A 25,138-nucleotide genomic window follows, 5' to 3' on the forward strand; every position below is an offset into this window, starting at 1 on the left:
GGCTGGGGGCGTGGCTCAGTGGTAGAGCCCCTGCCTAGAATCCCCCAGTGAGGGGCTGGGGTCATGGCTCAGTGGTAGAGCCCCTGCCTAGAATCCCCCAGTGAGGGGCTGGGGGCGTGGCTCAGTGGTAGAGCCCCTGCCTAGAATCCCCCAGGGAGGGGCTGGGGGCGTGGCTCAGTGGTAGAGCCCCTGCCTAGAATCCCCCAGTGAGGGGCTGGGGGCGTGGCTCAGTGGTAGAGCCCCTGCCTAGAATCCCCCAGTGAGGGGCTGGGGGCGTGGCTCAGTGGTAGAGCCCCTGCCTAGAATCCCCAGTGAGGGGCTGGGTAAACAGTAATAGATTGCTCACCGATGGAAACTGCTGGAGCCTGCTGCAGTCACTTTCCGCGTCCTCAGTGGCCCTGACCTTGGCTCCCTGCACTGTCTTCTGTCCTGTTGGTCCAGTTGACTGCCACCGACTCCAGGGCAGCCACCCAATGCATCCTGCCTCCCAGCAGCCTCCCTTGTTCCCCTACTACACAGATCCTAGTACATAGACTGGCAAAGAGTAGTTCCACAGGCTGCAGGATGGCCAAAAAGGAACTGGGCTCCGTGTACAGCCATTCAGCAAGGACACAGTTTGCCAGCCTTGGGCAGGTCAGGATGTAAAATGGAATCAGTAGTTTTCTGAACTCACCATGTAGCCCATGCTGGCCTGGAAGCCACAATCTTCCTGCTTCTGCCCCGCAAGTGTTGGGATCCTATGTGTGTACCCCTGGTAGCCAGTCTGTATTCTGAACAGGAAGCCCCAGGAATCTGCCCACCAGGCCTCAGAATAGGCCACCCAGTCCACAGGACCAGGAAAAGGGACACATGGATGATGGCTTAGGGTACAGGCATGCTGCCAGTGGCTCTCTGTGGCTGATGGCGACCAGCCTTTCTGAAGCATGTAGTGAGCTGCACAGGCAGCTTGCCTCTGCATTGCACCCCAGAAGCTCTGCTCCCCCTTCCCCTTGCAGCAAACTCGGGGGTTCTTTCTACCTCCCTGGCCGCTCTGAGAGGACTCAAGGAGCCGTGGGTGTCAGCCTGAGTAAGGCAAATGACAAAACTCAGCCTTGGTGGCGTGGAAGCCAGCACTCTCCCAGATAACCAGGTGCATACAGCTGGTGCCTATCCCTGAAGACAGGAGATTAGGGTCCCATGCTTAAATCATAGAAAAGAGGTAATCAGAGGTCACAGACAGTTATGGCTGGCCATAAAACTAGTTTCTGGTAGCCCCCCAAAAGACAATCTTTTGGATTGCCCCCCCCCCACCTCCCAATTCCGCCCTACCAAATGGTATCGTGCCTGAGTTATGACTTACCCAGCCTGCCTTCCCTCCCTTCCACCCTGGGCATTCAAAGAATTCTAACTGCTCTGTATATAAGTGCTAAAACACCAGAGGGGGTTGCACTCAGAACCTATGCTCTGTGCGTGCGTGCGTGTGTGTGTGTGTGTGTGTGTGTGTGTGTGTGTGTACTCAAAATAAAAGGACTCTTTTGCAAATTGCAGCAGATTTCTCAATTCTTGAGCTCTTCTGGGTTTCCCAAGGAATGGGCATAACTGTAGGACCCTGATGCCTCAGAACCGCCCATGATCCGGCATGCAGCCTGACTGACGCCTGTTGTGAGGCAGCCATGTTGAAGCTGTGAAGTGGAAGTCTGCAGTGCTTACCCCCTAGGTCAGCCTGTAGTGTATGATCCTCCTACCTCAGTCTCCAGCTTGACTGTCTAGAGCAGGTGTTTCCTAAGGCAAGTTATGCCATTGCCAGAAGGGCACCTACTGTGCGGTAGGCTCGAGCAGTTTCCAGTGATGAAATCCTCGGGAGAGAATTCTCTTCCCCAAGGTGGTACCGCTCTCTAAGACAGACACTCTCCGACGGTCTTTGGTGACGCATGCACTTTATTCCTTGTGGACGGGTCCCTCGATATATTTTGAAGTGGGTTAGGATCTAGAGGCAGATGCTTTCTATTGGCTTGGTCTGAGATGTTAGGGATGCTTCATCTGCATGGGGTGTGGAGCAGTGGACCATACCAGGAAACTTGGTATAGTTGACTGGGTACAGAGACCCCAGCACCCATCTGAGGATGGTAGGCGCTTCTCTGATCCCTACCAGATTCCTGGCCTGGAACACGGGACCACACTCCCCACATAAGAACATGACCAATGGGCTGGTGAGATGGCTCAGTGGGTAAGAGCACCCGACTGCTCTTCCGAAGGTCCAGAGTTCAAATCCCAGCAACCACATGGTGGCTCACAACCATCCGCAACGAGATCTGGCACCCGCTTCTGGAATGTATGAAGACAGCTACAGTGTAGTTACATATAATAAATAAATAAATCTTAAAAAAAAAAAAAAAAAAAAAAAGAACATGACCAATGGCCGGGTATGGTGGCGCTTGCCTTTAATCCCAGCACTCGGGAGGCAGAGGCAGAGAGAAGGTAGATTTCTGAGTTCGAGGCCAGCCTGGTCTACAAAGTGAGTTCCAGGACAGCCAGAGCTACACAGAGAAACCCTGTCTCAAAAACAAAAAAACAAACAAACAAAAGAACGTGACCAATGGTCACCTAGATGAGAACAGAGGTCTCCATGCTAATGAGGTATCTAGATGGGCCCTAAGGGTTTAATTAATAAATTTCCCTTCCTGGACATTCCTTCCAGCAAAAGGTATTTAACCTCTGGTCCACCCTGAGGAGGTGGTATGCACCCATTTTCCATAATGAACAACCAACAAATGGTTGGACAAGCAAGGACTGTCTCTCTCATCAAGAGCCACTGTAGGAGCAGAAAGGAAGCCTTTGGCTACAGATCTGTGCTGTCAGAATCTCCCCCAGGGGACCTCTCCATGCTCCCAGACAATCACTGCTTAGCTAAGTCAGAGTCTCCCCTCGCCCCTTGGCCTTGGCCTATGCTGTTCCTCACTGAGGCCCACATCTTACGTTTTCCCACCCCGAGTGGTGACGTGAGGACTTGTTTTGTGTCTCTACATTAAAACAAACAAGCAAATAACCAAGAACCTAGTTGCTGGCACACGCCGTCCTAGGACTGGGGAGGCAGAGACAGGGAGATCCCGGGGCTTTCCTGGCCACACAAACTACTCACCCAAAGATGGTGTCTGAAGAGCTGGCCTCGAACTCAGAAATCTGCCTGCCTCTGCCTCCCGAGTGCTGGGATTAAAGGTGTGAGCCACCACTGCCTGGCTAAGGCAAATCTTATAAGGACATTTAATTGGGGCTGGCTTACAGGTTCAGAGGTTCAGTCCATTATCATGAAGGCGGGAGCATGGCAGCATCCAGGCAGGCATGGCGTAGGAGGAGTTGAGAGTTCTACATCTTCATCTGAAGGCTGCTAGCAGAATACTGGCTTCCAGGCAGGTAGGGTGAGGGTCTTAAAGCCCACACCCACAGTGACACACCTATTCCAACAGGGCCACACCTTCTAATAGTGTTACTCCCTGGGCCTAGCATATACAAGCCATCACAGGCCTACACACACACACACACACACACACACACACACACACACACACACAGACATACCTCCACACATACACACACACATATGTTCACCCCAAGAAGAAAGTCTTTCCCAGGAGGGGCTTGTGTCTGGGGTGTCTAGTTTATTGGTGGCCGCAGTGGATGGCCTGGGCAGGAGCCATAGGGACCTAAGGGTCCCATACCTCAGAGGCTCCTCTTCTAGAAATTGTGACATCTACCTGCCCCTATCCAGATGGTTCTGATGAGCTCAGACACCCACACAGAGCCTGCCCTTTTCCTTCCCCCTCCCCTTCAGAAAGGAACACAGGAAGAGGTACCCACTGCCAAGGGCAAGGTTTTCTCAGGGGTCCGGTTGACAAGGACCTCACTCAAAGTACACTTGGGTGCCAGCAGCCTGTGTGGTCATCCTGGAGGGGCCCGTGTTCATTCTGCTCCTGTGGGGCAGTGACTAGAAATAAAAGACTCCACATAAGAAGCTCTCGTGCCAGCATTGGGGGTCAGCAGTGTGGCAGGCACTGGGGTGGAACCCCTAAACCATGGTACACACTTCTCAAGAGCACAGAGTTTTTAAAATCTGTACCAGTTTATTCAGCTCAATCCGGGGCAACTGCAAAAAAGAAAACCAAAACAACAAAACAAAAAACCCACCCACCCAGGAAAGGAGTTATTTACAGTGTCCTGCAGAAATAATGGTATACTCTTGAGCCCGCCAGGCTCCTGTAGTTTGTTTTCAGTAGCCTTTCCCAAAAGACACCAATCATGTTCTGCCTTTGAAATGTCTTAAGTAGAAATGCTTGAATTTAGAGACTTTGTGGTTGAGGGTGCGGGGAGGCCATGTTGGGAAGGGCCTTGGTGTGTCTGAGGACACGGGTCCCTTGAGCACCAGGAAGGGCTGAATCTTGGATAGATGAAATTAGGGCGAGCCTGTGCCTGTCCCAGGGGCCCCCAGTGGTTCTAGCCACGTGGCTGCAGTTAGAACAAGATTCAAAAATCAGGTTATGCCTCCAGAAACCAAACTTCCAGCCTTGAGCCTGCTGGCTTCCGCCACTGGCCGCAGGGAGGGCCTATCCACCAAACTCCTGACAAAGCTGTGGGATGGCCCTGTGACTCCTGCCCATGGGTGACCATATGGGCTGGCACCTCTGTTCACACACAGATGGCTGTCCCATGCTCAGCACTAGGAAGACTAACGGGAGAACGTGAAGAACGGCAGGAGTCCCACACTGCACTAGTGCCGGGTGCCCCCATGAGCAGAGGCACCAACTGGCCTCAGAAAACGGGTAGAAGGAGTGGACTCAATGATTAGCGGGAATCCCCTTTTTATTTTGTATGTGTAAATATGGACACATTGTGTGTGGGTGCCTGCAGAGACCAGAAGAGGGTGTTGTATCCTCTAGAACTTGAGTCACAGGCCGTTGTGAGCTGCCCTATGTAGGTGCTGGGAGATGAACTCTGGTCCTTTGCAAGAGCAGTGAGCATTCCTAAATACGGGGGTCATCTGCAGCACCCCCTTTTCCTGATAGAGTCTGTCCAGCCCAAGCTGGCCTTGAACCCCTGATCCTCCCGCCTCCACCCCTTGAAGGTTTACCTTACAGATGTGCCTGGCCATGTGTGGATTCTGAGCTGCTAGTTATCATGTATGCTAGGCAAAGCATGCCCCCAGCATGCCGTTTCAGAACGTGTCCGAGAGTGGGGAGCGCCTCCTTCCAGAGGTCATCTTCTCTTCCCCTGCTCACACACCAGCTTCCAGGTGATGCTGACAGTAAATCGTTTTTCTCGTTATATTCACTTGGTTGTGGGTCAGAGGATTGGGACTAAACTCAGGTCTCCAGGCTTGGTGGCAAGCGCCTTTACCCACTGGGCCATCTTGTCCACCCAGGATTCTAGCATTCTTTACCAAAACAAACAAATCAAACTAGGCTGGCTTCCCAAAAAGACCCCAGGAAAACAGAGATCTGAAACGCAAGAGGTCTCAGACAGATGTGTGCGGGGGCTGAGAGTGTTGAAGGATACAGCCTTTGAAAGACAGAGGGCGTTTCTCCTGGGTTCACAGGACACTATGTCCTGGCTGTCCACAGATGTCACAGTTTACAAGGAAGACCTCCACCAGGCTCCGCAGGGCCCTCTGCCTGTTGAAATTTATGCTTGGCAGTATGTCCCATTTTCAGAGACTTCAGGATGGGGGTGGGGCCCTCCAGGATCCCGCGGGCACCAAATCCAGACTCCAAAGAAAAGCTGTTGTAAGAGATGGAAGTGGTGCTCACGGGAGCCCAGCGACCATTTATATACAGAGTAAGAGACCTCAGCCCTCTAGGTAATGCCACAGAAATGGGTAAGTACTGGCCTCCATGCAAGCTGGTGCGGTATAGCACAGTATGCTGACAACACCAGCTGGGTGGCCAGATGCCCGTAGTGACAATGCCAAACCCATGCACAGCTGTGTAAACACAGGGCAGGGACCTGCATGGAGTGTCTGGTAGGCCCAGAAATGGGGTGTTGAAGTCTCCCCTTCTCTGCCCATAGTCAGCCTCATTACAGGGAATAGCTGCCTATATTAGGCTGGGACAGGTCCCTGCCCCACCCACAGGCCTAACCACAGGGCTAACCACTTTGCAAAAACAGGAAGTCTCCCCAGTTTATCCTCTCAACATCTGGGGGCCACAGGCAGAAGGGATCTGAGCTGCCTGGTCTCTGAGATGGTGCCCCTGCCTGTGTTGACACAGTCCATGGGGGTAGGGGGGATGGCTGCCCTCAGGCCTATGGCTGTCTCTCTAGAACCAGGAAACTCTGACTCCAATAACAGTATCTATTACCCTTGTTGAGCTGCTGTGTGCCCCAGGGTCCCGAACACTCGGTGACCCTTTCCAATCGGGAGGAAAGAGCCAAGCTGAGCTACAGATCTGGTAAAACATCCCTGTCTTTCATCATAAACCATGTTACCCTGTGCCAGCCCCGGGCCCACCTCTGCATGCTCAAGCAGCCCCTTCTTTGTGTGTGTCTGTGTGCATGTGTGCTTTGTGTGTGCATGTGTGTGTGTGTGTACACATGTGTGTGCATGCGCACACTCTTCTGCATGCATGTGCATGTGTCTGACTTTTTCGTGTAGCCTCAAACTCACCATGTAGCAGAGAACAACTTTGAAGCCCTGATCTGACTTCCTCCACCTTCCTATCACCGCGATGACCCGGTTTAGGCAATGCTTCCTGCACACTAGGCAAACACTCTCCCACCTGAGCCCCAGCCCCCAGCTGGCTTTGGGAATTCTCCACTCTGCCCTGCCAATCACAAGGTCCAGACGTCCGAGATCTACAGTGCTCTCTGATATGATTGGACCAGGAAGTCTCCAGGGCCACGTGGTCGTGTTTCTTCCTCCGGCCTCCATGATGAAATGGACGCTTTCTCACTCCTTTTAGACCCTTATTCATGCGGGGACAGAAGTATGGGGTTATTGGAGCAGCATCCGGGCAGTCTGTTTAGCCATCCCCACACTGTAGCTCTTGGGATGTGTGGTGGATCTCATGCAGCCCGGGTTTGTCTGGCGGCCCCCTTGGCTACTCTGACCAGCTGCGTGGTGGCCTGAGGGTTGCCCTCCCGTGCAAGTTGGTAGCAAATCTCAACGGTCTCCCTCACACCACCTGCAGGCTCCGCTCGTGCCCATCCAGCTGCACCTTGAGCTTGTGCAGCTCTTCGATCTCACGGTTGTGGCGCTCCGTCTTGTGCCGCACCAGGGAACGGTAGAAGTGGATAGTGAAGACCACGAAGATGAGGCCCACCGGTACCATGATGATGGTGGACACCAGAGCGGCCTGCCAGCCCGTGTGGCTGTGGGAACCTGGCTGATCCTTGGCATCCACTGGGAGGAACTTGATCCAGCAGAGCAGGACCACCTCAGCCAGGAAAAGCAGGATGCCCAGAACGGTGGAGAAGCCCCAGGCCAGCTCGATGTACGGGTGCATGCGCTCGTGCGGCGACTCGCTGATGGAGTTGAGGTTGTGGATGTTGCTCACAGCTTCCACGTTGGGCAGGATGCAAGTGCTGATGAGCAGAGCAAACAGATGCACGGCTACCAGCACCGTGGTGCAGGCGCTGAAGGCAATGAGCAGGGGCTGAGGGTACTGGTACTTGGTCTCCAGCTGCACCTCCACCATGGCCACCTGTGGGCACAGCAGGGGTTGGGTTAGGCAGGCAGGGATGCATCCCACCATGGCCATCAGTTGGGTATAATAGGGTGGGCTAGGCATGCTAGGCTCTACCAACAAGCCATGCCCCCAGCCCCTCACTGGGGGATTCTAGGCAGGTGCTCTACCACTGAGCCACGCCCCCAGCCCCTCACTGGGGGATTCTAGGCAGGGGCTCTACCACTGAGCCACGCCCCCAGCCCCTCTCTGGGGGATTCTAGGCAGGGGCTCTACCACTGAGCCACGCCCCCAGCCCCTCACTGGGGGATTCTAGGCAGGGGCTCTACCACTGAGCCACGCCCCCAGCCCCTCCCTGGGGGATTCTAGGCAGGAGCTCTGCCACTGAGCCACGCCCCCAGCCCCTCCCTGGGGGATTCTAGGCAGGGGCTCTACCACTGAGCCACGCCCCCAGCCCCTCCCTGGGGGATTCTAGGCAGGGGCTCTACCACTGAGCCACGCCCCCAGCCCCTCACTGGGGGATTCTAGGCAGGTGCTCTACCACTGAGCCATGCCACTACCCCAGGATTCTACTGGTTTTGTTGTTGTTTGGTTTTGGGTTTTTTTTTTTTGTTTGTTTGTTTGTTTGTTTTACAGAGGACTCTAAGATAGGAAACAAAAATGATTGAAAAGCAGGAAGACTGGAATGTAGTTTGGCAGTAGAGGCCTGCCAATGAAGAGCTGGGGCATGGCTCAGAGATACTGGTCTTGCCTAGTATGTCCATGGATCTTCAACATCTCAAAAATAAATGAGTAAATAACTAAGAAAAGGGAGGACACCAGGCCCACAGCAGGCAGTTTGTGTCTGTTTCCAGAGGAAGGCCAGCCAGGAGCTATGCTTCTCCATTTTTATGTGGAGACCTATGAGGTGACTGTAGATCACTGGCTCTTCCTGTCAGGGAAGGAGGAACATGATGGGAGGAAGGCTGGGCACCGGCGCTTGCTGTTGGACAGGGGAATTGCTCAGCACATCCAGTCCGGGACACCGACAGAAGAGACTCGTGTAGGGAAGTGCCTGCCTCTCATCTGTCTTCATCCTTGCCTGACTTAGCCTCAGCCTTAGTCACCAAATTCCCCCAGCTGCCCCGAAGTCTGAATGGTAGCCTGATTTAATGGTGGTAGATTGAGAAAATCCACTTGGCTCACAGCTCCACTTAGGTGGTTTTGCTTTCTTCTTTTAAAACGTTTTTATTTTATTTATTTATTTGTGTGTGTGTGTGTGTGTGTGCATGAATGTGTGCATGCGTGCATGCATGTGTGTATGTGTGTGTGACATACTATGCATGTGGAGGTCAGAGGAAACCTTATAGGAATAGCTTCTCTTCCTTCTACAGTGTGGGTTCCAGGACTGAAGGCAGGCCATCTCACTTGGCGGCAAGCATCTTTATCTGCTGGCCCCGACTCTGCTCTTGCCTCTACTGTGAACATTCAGGTTGCCTCCTACCATGTCCCCTGGGCATTTCGTGGTGGGCTGTAGGAAACTCCAGGAAGAGATGCTCTTCTCTTAAATGTCTCTTCCAATTGCTTCTGGAACCATCTACCAGTACTGAAGGGACTGCACACACAGTAGGAGTGAATTACTACCACAAGCATGACTGCCATGGCCAGGCTGAGGTCACACAGACTCTGGGCCATCTGCATGACCTAGGCCTTTCTCCATGTCTGTCTATGCCCTGCAGGCCGCCATGAAGTCTAGACCTCCCCTCCCAGAATGCACACTCCCTGTCTGATCATTCGCAGAACCAGCCTGGAAACCTCACAAGTGGTTTAAGCTTTCGTTTGAGTGAGACACTATAAAGTCTTCCAAAGTTTGAAGAGCCAAATGGTCTCAAGGCCAGGATCCAAAAAACGACAGCTGCAGATGGGAGCGAGCTCCAAGCCCTGCACCTCACAGAGAAAGGGAAGCATCGAGCTGGGGCTGGGGCTCAGGAGTACAGAGCTTACCTGACAGACATACACAGGCCCTGGGCTCCATCATCAGCACCACACACACAGACAGGCACACAGACACACACACACAGAGTCAGACACACACACATACATAGGCAGGCAAACACACACAGACACACAGGCACACAGATATACACAGACACACAGAAACACACAGTCAGACACATATACACACACACATACACAGGCAGACACACACACACACACATACACACACACACATGTGAGGGGAGAAAGGAAGCTGAGTGTGGCCTGCTTTTAACCCAAACACTAGAAAGACAGAGACAGGAGGAACCCTGAGTTGGAAGCCAGCCTGGTCTACATAGTGAGTTCAAAGACAACCTGTCTACATGGCGAGACCCTGTCTGAAAATATAAAATAAACAATAAAGGGAAAGGAAGTAAGTCTCATACATGCTCCTTCATATTGAGCTTGTAAGTCCACTGAGTTGGCGCACGCCTTTAATCCAGCACTCAAGATTCAGAGGCAGGCAGATCTATGAGTTCAAGGTCAGCCTGGTCTACATAGAATTCCAAGACAGTCAAGGGCCTTGAACTCTCAACCCTTCTGCTGTAGCCCCTAGTGCTGGGCTGACAGGCATGTGACATCATGCCTCGTGCATGCTGGGCGGCACTGCCCCATCCCCACTGCGAGTCCCCTGGCTCTTTCTGATTGTGACAGGTCCCTGTCCCTTGAAGACACTGGCCGTCAGGGGAGTCAGTGGATATTTTCTGTCAAACTTTGAACTCCAGTCACACAGATTGGTTCCCTGAGCATCAGCAGAGAAGTGCGTCCGCCTTCCAGCCTGGCCATGCTGAGAGCGGGCACTGGATGTCTGGCCCACCTCTTTTGCCGAGGGTCCCAGGTTCTGTCAGAGACCAGGGCCACCTTTGGACCCCATGTCTCTACATAAACTGTAATGAGCAGGCCCTGGGGAAGGTTAAATGAGCTTGGAAGCCAGGCATGGTGGTGGAGATCTTTTAAATGCAACAATTAGGAGGTGGAGGCAGGAGGATCATGAATCTGCCCCTGCTCCTGGAGCTTGGTCTAATGGGTAGGCCAGGCTAGCCCTGAACTCACTGTGCAGCTGAGGTGACTTTAGATTTCTGATCCTCCTGCTTCCACCTCTGAGTGCTGGGATTATAGGTGTGCACCCCTATGCCTGAGTTATGTAGTACTGGGGCTTACGTATGGAAGGCAAGCACTCTACTGACTGAGATGCGTGCTTAGCATGATGAGGCCATAGGGGAAATGCTAAGTACCCTTGGGGAGATGGTTAGGGGCTGAGCAACAACTGAGCACACTTGTGGTGGTTTGAATATGCTTGCCCCAGGGAGTGGCACTAGTAGGAGGTGTGGCCTTGTTGGAGTGGATGTAGCCTTGTTAGAGGAAATGTGTCACAGTGGGCTTTAAGACCCTCTTCCTAGGGCTGGAGAGATGGCTCAGTGGTTAAGAGCAACCGACTGCTCTACCAAAGGTCCTGAGTTCAAATCCCAGCAACCACATGGTGGCTCACAACCATCCGTAATGTGATCTGACGCTCTCTTCTGGTGCATCTGAAGACAGCTACAGTGTATTTAGATATAATAATAAATAAATCTTAAAAAAAAAAAACAAAACCGGGCTGGTGAGATTGCTCAGTGGGTAAGAGCACCCGACTGCTCTTCTGAAGGTCCTGAGTTCAAATCCCAACAACTACCTGGTGGCTCACAACCATCCATAATGAGATCTGACTCCCTCTTCTGGAGTGTCTGAAGACAGCTACAGTGTACTTACATATAATAAATAAATAAATCTTAAAAAAAAAAAGTGACTGGAAAATACTTAAAAAAAAAAAAAAAAGAGGTGGCGCACGCCTTTAATCCCAGCACTCGGGAGGCAGAGGCAGGCGGATTTCTGAGTTCGAGGCCAGCCTGGTCTACAAAGTGAGTTCCAGGATAGCCAGGGCTATACAGAGAAACCCTGTCTCGAAAAACTAAAAAAAAAAAAAAAAAAAAAAAAAAAGACAATACTGCCTTGCAATACCATTAAAAAACAAAACAAAACAAAACAAAACAAAACAAAACAAAACAAAACAAAACAAAACAAAACAAAACAAAACAAAACCAACCCTCCTCCTAGCTGCCTGAAAGTCAGTCTTCTCCTGTTTGCCTTTGGAACAAGATGAAGAACTCTCAGCTCCTCCTGCACCATGTCTACCTGGATGCTGTCATGTTCCTGCCTTGATGATAATGGACTGAACCTCTGAACCTGTCAGCCAGCCCCAATTATAGGTTGTCCTTTTAAGAATTGCCTTGGTCATGGTGTCTGTTCACAGCAGTAAAACCCTAACTAAGACAAGGTTCAAGGCCATCGTTTTAGGGGCTGGAGAAACGGCTCGGTGGTTAAGAAGACTGTCTGCTATGCAATCATGAGGATTTTAGTTTGGGGCCCAACGCCCATGGGAAAGCTGGAGGTCTAGCAGAGAAACCTCATATCCTGGGCTCAGGGAGAGACCCTGCCTCAAGGGACTGTCTGCCATCAAATGATGGAAGATAACATCGGATTCCCTTTTCTGGGCTCCTGGTGCATATGCATGTGTGCATTCCTGCACACACGTGTGCAGATATTCACACACAGAGACACAGACACACAAATAAATCGTTTTTAAAAGGTCCTAGAGCTGGGAAGATCCCTTAAGGGATAAAGTGGTCGCACAGGAAGTTTGAGGATTAGTGTTTGGATCCCCAGAACCCACGTAGGTGCTGGGTGGGTGTGGTGGCCCACATACAATTCCAGCCCTGGAAGGGGAAACAGGATCGTCAGAGTCATCGGTTAGCAAGACTGACTGCATCAATGGGCTCTGAGTTTGATTGAGAGACCCTGACTCTGGGGGGCTGGAGAGATGATGGCTCAGTGGTTAAAAGCAGTGTCTACTCTTCCAAAGGACCCAGGTTTGATTCCCAGCACTCACATGGTGGCTCACAACCGCCTATAACTCTAACTCCAAGGATCTGAAGCCCTGTCCCACCCTTCTCAGGCACCAGGCAGTCATGTGATACACAGACATGCACACGAGCAAAACACCCACACAAAAAGAGAGAAGAAAAAAGAGACTCTGCCTCAATACATATGGGGGAAGACCAGTGGCATGATTCTCAGCCTCAGTCTTGGGCCTCTGTATGCACATGCTCATACATACATGTGCATTTACACACGTGCACACATGTGTACACACACGCACATCACAGACGCACAAAGGGGAAAATCAAGATGAAAAAGATCCTATAGAACAACAAAAGAAAGGAAATCAAAAACAAAAAGCCCCCTAGCTCACCACAGCAGCTGTTTGATAATGGAGGCTGTGGCCTGGAGTTAAAACCCAAAAATCAAAAACAAAAAAATGATTGTTTGACTTGAAGTAAACCACTTGCTACCCAGTGGTATCCCGCTGAGCAGTGCTGCTTGTCCCCTGGGCCAGTTTCCTGTGGAGTGTGGGGCAGGGACTCTAGAGTGATGACAGCTGTAGGACCGGCTCTTAGGATGACTAAGAGACAGCGGCAGCCATTGCCAGGAGGCGGCCACACTTGGCCAGCATCTACAGCTCCAGCTGGGCTGGCCACTGGCCACAGATCCCCGAGTTCCTGCTCAAGTTCCTCGGATTCCCAAACTCGTGGGTGAGGCCCGAGATGGGACAGACCAAGCACAAAATGCTACCTCTTCCAGTAAACCCTACTCCCTGAGGCTGTTTTGTTTATTTTTGAGACAGGATTTCAGTATGTAGCCTAGATTGACCTAGAACTGGACATGTAGACCAGAATAGCTTTAAAGTTAGAGAAATTTGCCTGTCTCTTCCTCTTGGATGTTGGTTATCTTATTTTGGTGTTTCTGGGGTGTGTGTGTGTGTGTGTGTGTGTGTGTGCACATGTGTGTGCATCCTTGTATGTGTGTATGTGCGCACATGTGTGTATATCCTTGTATGTGTGTGTGTGTGTGTGTGTGCAAGGCATGAGATTGAGGTCTCATTATCCCTCCATTACTCTTCCATGTTTTTCATTGAGGCAGGGTCTCTTAAGCGAACTCAGAGCTCACCAATATGTCTGGCTAGTCCTGCCTACAAACCAGTTTGCTCTGAGGATCTTTTCTGTCTCTGTCTTCTAAGGCTGAATTGTTGACAGCCACGACGCTCATCTGCACTTTCGTGGGTCTCTGGGATCTGAACCCTTGTCCTCAAGCTTATACTACAAACACTGCAACTGCCGAGGGATCCTCCAGTGCTTCGCTTTTTAAAAATTAATTGTGTGTGTGTGTGTCTGTGTGTGTGTGTTGTGTCTGTGTGTGTGTTGTGTCTGTGTGTATGTGTTGTGTCTGTGTGTGTGTTGTGTCTGTGTGTGTGTTGTGTCTGTATGTGTTGTGTCTGTGTGTGTGTTGTGTCTGTGTGTGTGTTGTGTCTGTGTGTGTGTATCTGCGTGTGTATGTCTGTGTGTGTCTGTGTGTATATGTGTGTGTGTTGTGTCTGTGTGTGTGTGTGTATCTGTGTGTGTGTCTGTGTGTTGTGTCTGTACGACTGCAGGTGCACACATGTAGCAGATGTCATGTGTACAAGCTTCCATCCTCAGATCTCTCCTGCCACCGTGGATTCTGGAGTTTGAACTCAGGTCCTTATGTTTGCATAGGCAAGCGCCTAATTGGCTGAGTTGTGTCTGTCCTCTTTTGAGCACTGGCCTGGAGAAGTGTCCCGGAGCACTGCAAGACCTCAGGAAATGATTTGTTGAGGCTACCCTTGCCCAGCCCCCACCACCCGAGCCCTGCACTCACCATGGCGAAGCCAGACAGGAGGGCCGAGGTCCGGCTGGAGGCTTTCAGCTTGGCCCTGCTCAGGTAGAGCTTCCTCCAGGACAGTGCCTGCACCGAATGGTGGTTAGATGTGACGAGTTCCAGGTAGCTGCGCCGGACCCAGTCTCGGTAATCCATGCCCTTGTGGCCGGGTTCAGGGCAGGCAGGGGCAGAGGGATCCATGGGCACATTGAGCTCTGCACTCATGGTGGGGACCAGGCTGGGGAGGAAGAGACGTGACACGTTGGAGCATCTTAGATGGTTCTTGTGCAAAAACTAGAGTTTGTGGTTTTGTGTTTTAGGATATATTATGTTTCTCTCTCTCTCTCTCTCTCTCTCTCTCTCTCTCTCTCTCTCTCTCTCTCTCTCTCTCTCTCTGTATATGCATGCCAGTGTAAGCCTGCACATATGTAGAGGCCAGAAGAGGGCCTAGGGCAGCCTTCTTTATCACACTGCTTACTCCTTCGAGGGTCTTTTTCAATTAAGGGCTCACCTTCTTTCCACCAAGCTGGGGTTCAGTAAGCCCCAGTGTTCCTCTGGCTCTGCCCTGCTCAAAGCTGCACTTACAGACACACATAGGATGTCCGACTTGTTAGATGGGTGCCGGGACCTGACCTCCACTCCTAGCTCCCGGGACATCTCAGCAGCCCCAGGCTTTGCTTTTAATTCTGTCTACCTTTAAAATACATACATATGTATTTCTTAGCTTGGTGGTGGTCATGCACACCTTTAATCCTTTGGACTCAGGAGGCAGATCTCTGAGTTCGAGGCCATCCTGGTATACAGAGTGAATTCCAGGATAGCCAAAGCTACCTACGGAGACCCTGTCTTGAAAAACAAAACAAAAAACATGTATTTGCTTTATTTTATGTGGATGGGTGTTTTCTTTGCAAGTATGTAAGTGTATATGTGTCCCTGGTGCCAGAAGAGGCCATCAGAGGCCGTGAAACTTGAGTCACAAATAACTGTGAGACAATATATATATATATATATATATATATATGGTTTTTTTCTTCCTTCTGGGGCTGAGGATCAAACCCAGGGCCTGGCGCTTGCTAGGCAAGCGCTCTATCACTGAGCTGAATCCTCAACCCTGGTTTACATTTTTTGTATATTTTAATTTGTGAGTGTGTTGAGAGTAAGTGCACATACAACACACACACACACACACACCTCTGACACACTATGCAGTGGATTTCAGAGGACAACTTGCAGGGGTTAGTTCTCTCCTTCCACCATGTGGCTCCCTGGGATCAAACTTAGCTTCTCCCAATTGGCAGCAGGCCCTCTTGCTTTCCCTGCTGTTGCTTTGAGACAGGGTTTTGTGGAGCCCAGTAGACCAGGAACCTAATGCAGGCTGAAGTAAGGATGACAGGATCCTCTGGCCTCCACCACCACAGTGGCTCAGAGCAAAGGCTTGGGCACCATCACCCTGGTTTAGTGTCAAGCATGAAACCAAGGCCTTTATTATGCTAGGTGGGCAGCTTCCAAATGAGCTACATCACTAGCATCTGTATTGTTTTGTTTGTTTAAAAAAAAAAAAGAAAAACCTTAGAACTGTGTGCATATGTGTGTTTGTGTCTTGATTCGTGTGTGGACAAGTGAATATGTTTGGTACATGGGCAGACAAAAGCCAGAGGTGGATACTGTGTCTTTCTCAATCAGACTCCGATTGATAACTGAGAAAGGATTACGCCTTGAATCCAGACTTCACCAACTTGGCTAAACTGGCTCTCTGTCCAGTCCCAGGGGTCCTCCTGCTTCCACCTCCTGAGCACAGGGATTACAGATGCATGCTGCCTTGCACAGCTGTTCACGGATGCTGGGAACTGAACTCAGGCCTTCCCACATAGCAGGCACTTTATGGCTGACCCATCTCCCCAGCCCTGTGTTCTGAGATAATGGCTTGCTCTGGGTTAGGCTGGCCTCAAACTCATGACCCTGCTTCAGCATCTTGGGTGCTGGAATTGCAGGCCTACACCACGATGCTTGGCTTCCAGGTCCAATGGTAGAGGCAAGGGGCCCAAAGGTAGCTTGGGCATGGAGTCCTGGTCGCTAAGGCAGTCTTGCAAGACAACGCAGGGCTCTCTGCAGAAGAGGAGGGTCGGGTCATGAATGCCAGGCCCCACCATGGGCAAGCTGTTGACCCACCTCCCTCCTGATACTCAGGATGGGGCCTATTTTGTGTGACCGCAGTTCAAAGTTTGACAGAAAATACCTGCTGACTCCTCTGCCTGGCAGAGTCTTCAAGGAACAGGGAATGGACGCATTCAGAAAGAGCCAGCGGGCTGACGGTGGGAGTGGGGGAGCAGCCAGTGTTCTGCAGTAGAGTGCTTGCTAGAACTCATCGCATATTGGTAGACTCTAGACAAGTGATCTTCCCTTAGGCTATGCCTCAGCCTGTCCCCGGGGGGGGGGGGGCGGGGGGGCAGGGTGGGGACGACTCTAGGCACACGTTCTAGCCATGCCCCCAGCCCCCTCACTGAGGGATTCTAGACAAGCATAAGGTACACTTTTGTTCAAATAATCTCAATCTCCCTTCCCTCCCTCCCTCCCTCCCTCCCTCCCTCCCTCCCTCCCTCCCCCTCTGCCCCCGTCTCTGTCTCTGTCTCTCTCTCTCATTTGCTATCACATGCGTGTGTGTACCATGTACGCACGTGTGCCCAGGGGAGGCCAGAGGGACAGATGGCTGAGAGCTGCCATGTGGGTACCGAGGATCAAATGGGAGGCTCTGCAGGAGCTGCCAGTGCTCTCTACTGAACCAACCTTCCACCCTTCTGCTCGCTTTTTCCTTTTTTATTTTTATTGTGAGGCAGAGTTTTGATAAGTTACTTAGGTTGAGCCTCCTGCCTCAGCTTCTGGACTAGGTGGGATTGCAGGTTTGCTCACAGGCCTGGCTACTTGCTGGACTCTTGAGCACCCAGAGCTGCTTGCAATGTGAGGGAAGGCCATTTCTCAGCAGCTAATAGCTTCTCCAATCTAATCGTAGTCATGATAAGTCGCCACCAGAACCTACAGTCACTTTCTAAGGTGAGCCACACCCGGGCTTCAGTGGAAACCCTTTAGCAAAATGAAAATCGAGAGTGAGCTGAGACAGGAGGATTTAAAATTGGAGGCCATGCTGTGCTGTGTGGTATGGTTGTATGTGTGAGTGTCTGTGTGTGTGTGTGTGTGTGTGTGTGTGTGTGTATGTGAATGTCTTTGTGTGTCTGTGTTTGTATATGTATGTGTGTGAGAGTGTCTATGTGTGTGTGTATGTGAATGTCTATGTGTGTCTGTGTGTGTATATGTCTGTATATGTGTGTGTATGTGTGTGTGTATGTGTCTGTGTGTATGTCTGTGTGTATATGAGCATCTGTGTGTGTCTGTGAGTATATGTGAGTGTGTGTATGTGTGTATGTGTGTGAGTGTGTGTATGTGTGAGTGTGTGTGTATGTGTTTGTGTATATGAGTGTCTGTGTGTGTATGTGTGTGTGTATGTGAGTGTGTGTATGTGTTTGTGTATATGAGTGTCTGTGTGTGTCTGTGAGTATATGTGAGTGTGTGTATGTGTCTGTGTATATGAGTGTCTGTGTGTGTATGTGAGTGTGTATGTGTGTGTGTGTCTGTATGTGTGTGAGTGTGTGTATGTGTGAGTGTGTGTGTATGTGAGGATCTGTGAGTATGTATGTCTGTGTGTCTATTGCTCTCCACTTTAATTTTGCAACAGGCTCTCCAGTCCCCAGGGTATTCCCATCTCTGCCCCACAATGCTGGGATTACAGGCGGGTCCTCATGTCCAGCTTTTTAAGTAGGCCCTGGGGGCTGCAAAGATGGCTCAGTGGTTAAGAGAACAGTCTGCATTCCTGAGGACCTGAGTTCAGTTCTCAGCCTCCACCTCAGGCGGTTTACAAACTATGTATGAGCCCAGCTCCAGAGGATTCGGACATCGGTAGCACTTACATTTATGTGCCTATACATACATAGCTAACATAATAAAAAATAAATCTTAAAAAAGAAAGATGTCTGACTCTAAACCCAAATCCTCACTAATTCTAAGTGAAGACTGGCAGGTTTCCTTCAGGGCAGCCTGTGGCTGTGGCGGCGCACTGCAGGCGGGAGCCAGCTGGGTAATCTCTCCAGCACAAGCCTGAAGGGCAAACCTTGTGGCTGGCTTGGCATCAGACAATAACCCTGTGTTCAGAGCCACCAGCCCCCATGGAAATCTTACCTAAGGCTGTTAGCAAGCTATGGCCAGGAAGGTGGTGATGCAGGCCTGTCAGCTCAGCCCTGTGGAGGCTGAGTCAGGGAGACTGAGAGCTTCTGGCCAGTGTAGGCTGCAGAATAAGATGTGTGTACGTGAGTGTGTGTGGTGTGTGTGTGTGTGTGTGTGTGTGTGTGTGTGTGTGTGTGTGCATGTGTGTGTGCACATATGTGTGTACACACTTGAGTGTGTGTGTATGTGCATGAGTGTGTATGTGTGTGCTGTTTGTGTGTAAGAGTATTGCATGTGTGTGCACATGAGCATGTGTGTGTGTGTGCACATGTGCATATGTGTATGTATGCGTGTGTGCATGTGTATGAGGGAAGAGAAGGAGGAAGAGAGGAAGAGAACACACACTAGTGAAACATCTCAGTGGGTAAAGCTGTTTGCCACCAATCTGGGGACCAGTGTTCTATTCCTGGGGCCCACACAGTGGATGAAGAGAACTGACTCCTGCAAGTTGTCCTCTGATCCCGACAGGGGTGCTGTGGCATAAAGCAAAATCAACATTGTCATTTAAAGGAGAGAGAAACCAGAGGAAAAGAAATGAGGGAGAGACAGACTAAGAGAGAAACATTAGGGCAGAGTCCATGGTCCCATAAGAGGCTGGGATGTTTGTGAGGGTCAGCGGTGAAGGATGCACCCCTCAGTACACCCATGTCAAACATCTAAGAGGACCAAAAAGGAAGACAGTAGCCGGGAAGGGTACTTTGTCTTGCCTTCCTCCTGTTCTCAGGCAAGCTGTAGAAACCTCAGCTATCATTGGCCAACAAAAGGGTCCCCAAGGAACTGTTCTGTGTTCATGTCCCTCTGGGGAACAGCCACTAACAACAATACCTTTACTTCCTTTGTGTTTGTCTGTTTTTCCGGACAGGGTTTCTGTGTGTAGCCTTGGCTGTCCTGGAACTAGCTCTGTAGACCAGGCTGGCCATGGATCAGAGAAGCACCTGCCTCTTTCCCCTGAGTCCTGGGATTAAAGGCGTGCGCCGCTGCTACCCGACATGGTTCTTTCTGTGCTATGTGTAAGACACAGGGTCTCACTAACTCTGGCTGGCTGAACCCTGCTGTGTAGCATCCATATCAGACAGCTCTACACTGATCCATCCGTCCATCTCTCTCTCTGAGTGTTGGGATGACAGGCTGAGTCATACCAGGCTTTTGGGTCTCTTTATAGGAATGCAAACTTGAGGACTAGGGTCACACGTCACCCACACCTGCAGCCAGCAGCAGGACTGTGACCAATCACTTCCTCAAGGATGTCCGCTCCCTTGGAGAAGGTTCAGGGAACTTCTCACCACTCCATGAGTTAGCTCCAAAAGACTGAACGCATCACAATTTGGAAATGAACTTCTTCTTATCCTTCCTACTCATACAGCACAGGACTAAGGCTGAAGTCTGGGGGTCGGGAGGGTAGGAGATGGGGGGGGAGAGAGAGAGAGAGAGAGAGAGAGAGAGAGAGAGAGAGAGAGAGAGAGAGAGAGAGAGAACCCTGTGAAAAAAACCCTTTACTCCCTCACACCCATGATGCTCTCAAAACCACATGGATACTTTGGCATCAAAGGTAAAGGAGGGGCTGGGGCCATGGCTCAGTTGTAGACAGAACCTGCCTAGAATCCCCCAGTGAAGGGCTGGGGGCGTGGCTCAGTGGTAGAGCTCCTGCCTAGAATCCCCCAGGGAGGGGCTGGGGCGTGGCTTAGTGTTAAAAGGTTTACATAGCCTTAGGTTGGATTCCCAGCATGGCATTAAACTAGATGGAGTAAGGAAGATTAGGAGTTCAAAACCATCTTCTGCTATATATTCCAGCTCAGCCTAGGCTGTAGGAAATCCTGCCAATCAACAGACAATCAAACTAACAAACAACCCCCCAAAACTCAAACAAAAAAGTATGGGGAGACGCAGAATCCTGGAGTAAGTCTATTTTATTAACAAGGGCCAAGGCCTCAGACCCATGGGAACTGGCAAAGCCTTCCGCCAGGTGAAGCTCAGAGGCACGGCAAAGGCTTTCTCTGATCCAAGGAGAGTGTTTATACAGGATCGAGCAGAGTGCACAAACTGGCAACTGCAGCTTCCTCCTCCAGGGTGAAGCAACCTGGGAGGTGGCGGCCAGGAGAGCCCAGTCCCTTGACACCTTGCTAGGGTGCAGTGTCAGAGGACAGAGATTGGGGTAGCCAGCCATTTCCCAGGTCCTGCAGCTTTGGGAAATTCCCTAGGGTGAGGTCCATGTGGCTGGGCCCTTACAGAGAGACATCCCCCTGAGCCGCTCTCCTCGTACTGGACATGATAAACTCACCGAGGTTCTGGGTTACTGTATAGTTGGCACTGCTCCACCACAGTGGGCATGGCCCACCTAATTCCAGCCTTCCTGTACCTGTGTCTGTGTGTCTCTCCCTTCTTCATTCCCTTGTTGCTCCAGTCAAGTTTCCAGGATCAGCTCATGTAGGATGAGGTGAAAAACCACACTGAACCAAAACCCCACAAGAGCGAGAATCTCTACCTCCAAAGAACTCGGTGCCCAATAGTGGAGCCAGATAAGCAAGAAACATACGTCTCTGGTTGGCTCCCTGCTCCATGGTCAGGTGGAAACAGAAGGGCTGGGTTACCTGTCACAAGCAAGCCCAACTTTGGGGCATATGGACATGGGTAGAAAAGAATACATGTCCTAGACAGATCCTTTGCATACTAAAAGATGGTGCAGGGGGTAAAATCATATACTACTCTTACAAAGGACCAGAGTTAGGTGTCCAGCACCCAAGTTAGACAGTTTACAACTTCTTGTAAGTCTAGCTCCAGGAGGTCTGCTGCCCTCTTGTGGCCTCCAATGGTACCTGCACTCATGTGCACACGCCCTCATATGAACACACACACACACACACACACACACACACACACACACACACACACAAAGTAAGAATAAAATCTTAAACCAAACAAAACCAAAACAGACCCTTTATCCAAGACAAGATGTGGCCCACAGAGAGGGTTCTGAGAAGCAGGAAGCTGAAGCCATGTGTAGCAAGGCTCTCATCCTCCAGAGAATGGGGCAGGATGGTTGATTGCTTGAAGACAAAGAGATAGAAGACGCTCGGGGGCTGGGACAGCAGCACAGGGCTAGCTGCAGACAGATAGGAGGGCTATGCTGGACTTTCTCCAGCAGTGCCAGGGCACAGGGGCATGATGGGAGACTGCAACGGGAAGTCAGATATTGCCAAGTCTCTTGGGGATACACTACTTCCATCTAGTGAGATGGCTTGTGTGTGTGTGTGGGGGGGCAGTGGTTAGACCACTGGCTGCTCTTCCAGAGGACCCAGGTTCCATTCCCAGCAACCACATGGTAGCAAACGACTGTCTGTGACTCCAGACCCAGGGGATCAAAGGAAGGAAAGGATTCACGATGTGAAGAAGACAGTTTCCCTGGGGGACCGCAATGAGGCAGGCCCCTGGCTTCCAGCGTGCAGCTGAGTGAGGATATGCAAATAGCTCCGAGTGGTTAGGGTGGGTGTGGAGAGCTGTCTGCCTCCAGCTCAATCATGTTGGGCCTGCAGGTCCTATAAGGAGATGAGACACCCTTCCCCTGTATTAGTCCAGGAGGCTCAAATTCATTTTCTTTCCTTTTCTTTCTTTCCTTTCTTTCCTTTCTTCTTTATTTCTTTATCTCTTTCTTTTTACTTTTTTTCTTTTTTTTTTCATTTTTCCGAGCTCTTCCTGTCCTAGAACTTGTTCTGTGACCAGAGTGATCCCAAACTCAGAGATCCATCCATCCATCCACCTCTACCTCCAAGTTGTCATTACCACTCAGCTCCTTCCTTCCTTCCTTCCTTCCTTCCTTCCTTCCTTCCTTCCTTCCTTCCTTCCTTCCTTCCTTCCTTCCTTCCTTCCTTCCTTCTATTTTAGATAGGGCTTTATGTAGGCCAGGTCAGCCTCCAACCAAAAATATAACCAAGCATAGCCTTGAACTCTGGATGCTGCAAGGGCTGAGATCACACACCTGCTTTGCATGGTGCTGGGGATCGAACCCAGGGTTCCTGCACGCTAGGCAGTTTTTCTACTAATGGGGTTACATCCACAGCTCCTGCTGATCCCCTTTCTATTTTTGGGTTTGTTTTGAGACAGGGTCTTGCTGTGTAGCCCAGGGTGGCTTGGAACTTGGGACTGTCTCACCTCATCTCCTGCGTACCAGGATGGCAGGCATGCATCACCAGCTTCTGCCACAAGTCCATTCCTTATACTCAGAGAGCCTATCTTGGTCCAACCCTTGCCCCATGGGGAGAAGCAGAGTCTGGCCTACAAATTCCAAGCTCAGGCCGGAGGGGGCGGTGAGACAAGATGGAGCCCATATGTCTGTCAGACAGCACCCACCAGCTCTAAGATTGCTAGGCAGACTGAACCTTTTTTAAAAAATTATTATTATTATTAAAATGAGGAGCAGCAGAAAGATTAGGTCTGATAGAAAAAAAAATTAAAAAAAAAAAAAAGCCAACCCACGGCAAGGCTGTTAGACGAGCATTTCTCTTGCCAGGTTTGTTTGAAACTGTCTTAGGCAGCAGGTTATGGAGTCTGCCTGTTCTAACTTCCTCTAAACATCTGGGGCACGGGAACTGTGTCTTGTCACCCACGCGCCTGAGAGGTGGCAGTGGCCTGCCAAAAGCAGCCACCTGCATCCCTGTCCTATACTCTAGGGAAGTCCCTGCGACTGCAGGACCCGAGAATCAGCTGGCAGCCCCGCGATCCAAGTCTTCTGACACTGCACTCTACCAAGGAAGTCAAAGGATTGGGGTCACCAGGCCACCCCTCTGCCTCTCATCAGCCTGTCCCTTCCTCTCCACGCCACGCCTGCCCAGGGAGAAGCTCCATCTCCTGTCCAGTGTCCCTGATCCAATTTCCCCGCGCCCCTTAGCTAGGAGGGGACCCTCTCCTGTTCCCCTTCAGACCCTCCCGAGACAAGGATGGACGGGCCCACCCGCGGCCGAGCACTCACCCTGACTGGCCAGCCTCAGCGCGCTTGGCTCCAGCTCACGGCTCTGGCTCGTGGCTAGCGTCTGTGTCGCGGCCGGGTGGCCCGGCGGCCGGGCCAGGGCGGAGGACCGGCCCCCTCCCTCTTTCCGCCCGCAGCCGCTGCCTAGGCAACGCTGCGCCGCCGTCACGTGACCCATCCGTGGGGCCCTGCCGCGGACCACGTGACCTGAATAGCTGGTTGGGGACCGACCCCTTCTACAAGATCTAGGGGTCTTCACTTCACAAAGTGCTATCATCCCCGTGAGACCCAGGTGGGTGGGTCCAGGCGTGGGAGAGCGCTGCTCCTAGCGAGTGACACCAGGGGATGCCCAGCATCTGTCGTGGGCTGCATAGAGAGGTGGAGACAGGGTGTGAGTGTTGCAGAGTGGGTAGAGGCGTGCAAGAAAGGCTCAGGCTGGCTACATCCTGGTTTTCTCAGCTTGTGCAGTGACACTATGCTACTGTGGTCACGCAGGTAGTTGGCTCTTGGTTCCAGCAAGGCTGTGAGGACCAAACAATGCAAGGGACATGTTCTCATTGCTGAGCTCTGGGCACCTCATGGGTGGCAGAGAAGGGTCCTTTGGACGCTGCGGCGAGGCACGCCCTCCTGCCATTGCTGGCGAACGCTGAGGTTTTACAACTGAGAAACTCAAACAGGAACGGCTCTGCAGGAAGTATACACTAAGTCTACACTCGCCTCGTGGCCCCTCAGAGTGCTCCCTATTTGCCTGGTACGCTTCTGCTTGCACGCTCTATGTAGGATTTTTCCATCTGTCGCAAAAGTATCGGACTGTGACACATTAACCCAAAAGAAGGAAAAATTCCACTCGTATCCAAATTTCCTGACAACTGGGAGTGTATAGATGTGACTGTTAGCAGTTTCCACTTGGGTCACCAAGTCCATTCACTTAAGATAGGTGAAAGCAATTCCTGCCTCCTGGCGCTGACCCCTCCTGACAGCGTGGGCCACCACAGGACCCGCTTTTGCTCCACGTGCGTGCGCCTACATAAGAGGGTCTGAACCTGAGGGAGCCACGCACTCTCAAGGCAACTGCCTGGCGCCTTGCAGAGCTGAAGTTTGAGTAAACGAAAACAGGAAGGAGACACTTGGTAAACTCCAGCCATTGCATCATCGATGACACTCTTTCAACAAGGGGTTTTTACTTCTTGCAGTTATTAGGAAGCTTAGCTTTGGAGTAGGACTTTCCAGCGCCAGGCACTGAGGCTCCTCCACCGCCAGCACAATTATCTGGCATGCCTGGGCAAAAATGAAATGCCAACTGTAATTACCAGTCTGCCTTGGAGCCGCTTTGCTAACCAAACACAGGCAACAGCCCTTAATGTTGTTTGACTCACTTCGTCCTTAGAAGGGGGAAGCCATGGTATTTGTTCTGTTGGAAGGAGGGTCCGGAGGTTGGAGGGTCCACAACCCCTGCCCCCTCTTAGGATCC

General features: G+C 51.3%; 1 protein-coding gene across 2 annotated transcripts; it reads right to left on the bottom strand.

Moving 5' to 3' along the window:
• Nucleotides 1-3,855: 3,855 nt before the first annotated feature.
• Nucleotides 3,856-23,845, bottom strand: Orai2 (ORAI calcium release-activated calcium modulator 2). Of its 2 annotated transcripts, none has more exons than XM_085837302.1 (3): nt 23,667-23,845; nt 14,436-14,673; nt 3,856-7,667 (listed from the first exon to the last, which is right to left on the bottom strand). In XM_085837302.1, the coding sequence occupies exons 1-3, from the start codon at nt 23,843-23,845 to the stop codon at nt 7,140-7,142; spliced, it is 945 nt and encodes a 314-aa protein (XP_085693428.1). In that variant the 3' UTR covers nt 3,856-7,139. The 2 variants fall into 2 exon arrangements, with proteins under 2 accessions (XP_085693428.1, XP_085693427.1); XM_085837301.1 differs by having other exon boundaries at nt 3,864-7,667; nt 23,671-23,797.
• Nucleotides 23,846-25,138: the final 1,293 nt, after the last annotated feature.

Source organism: Mus caroli, unplaced genomic scaffold (genome assembly GCF_978045245.1).
Source record: "Mus caroli unplaced genomic scaffold, Mus_caroli_1 scaffold_4, whole genome shotgun sequence".
Taxonomy (NCBI): domain Eukaryota; kingdom Metazoa; phylum Chordata; class Mammalia; order Rodentia; family Muridae; genus Mus; species Mus caroli.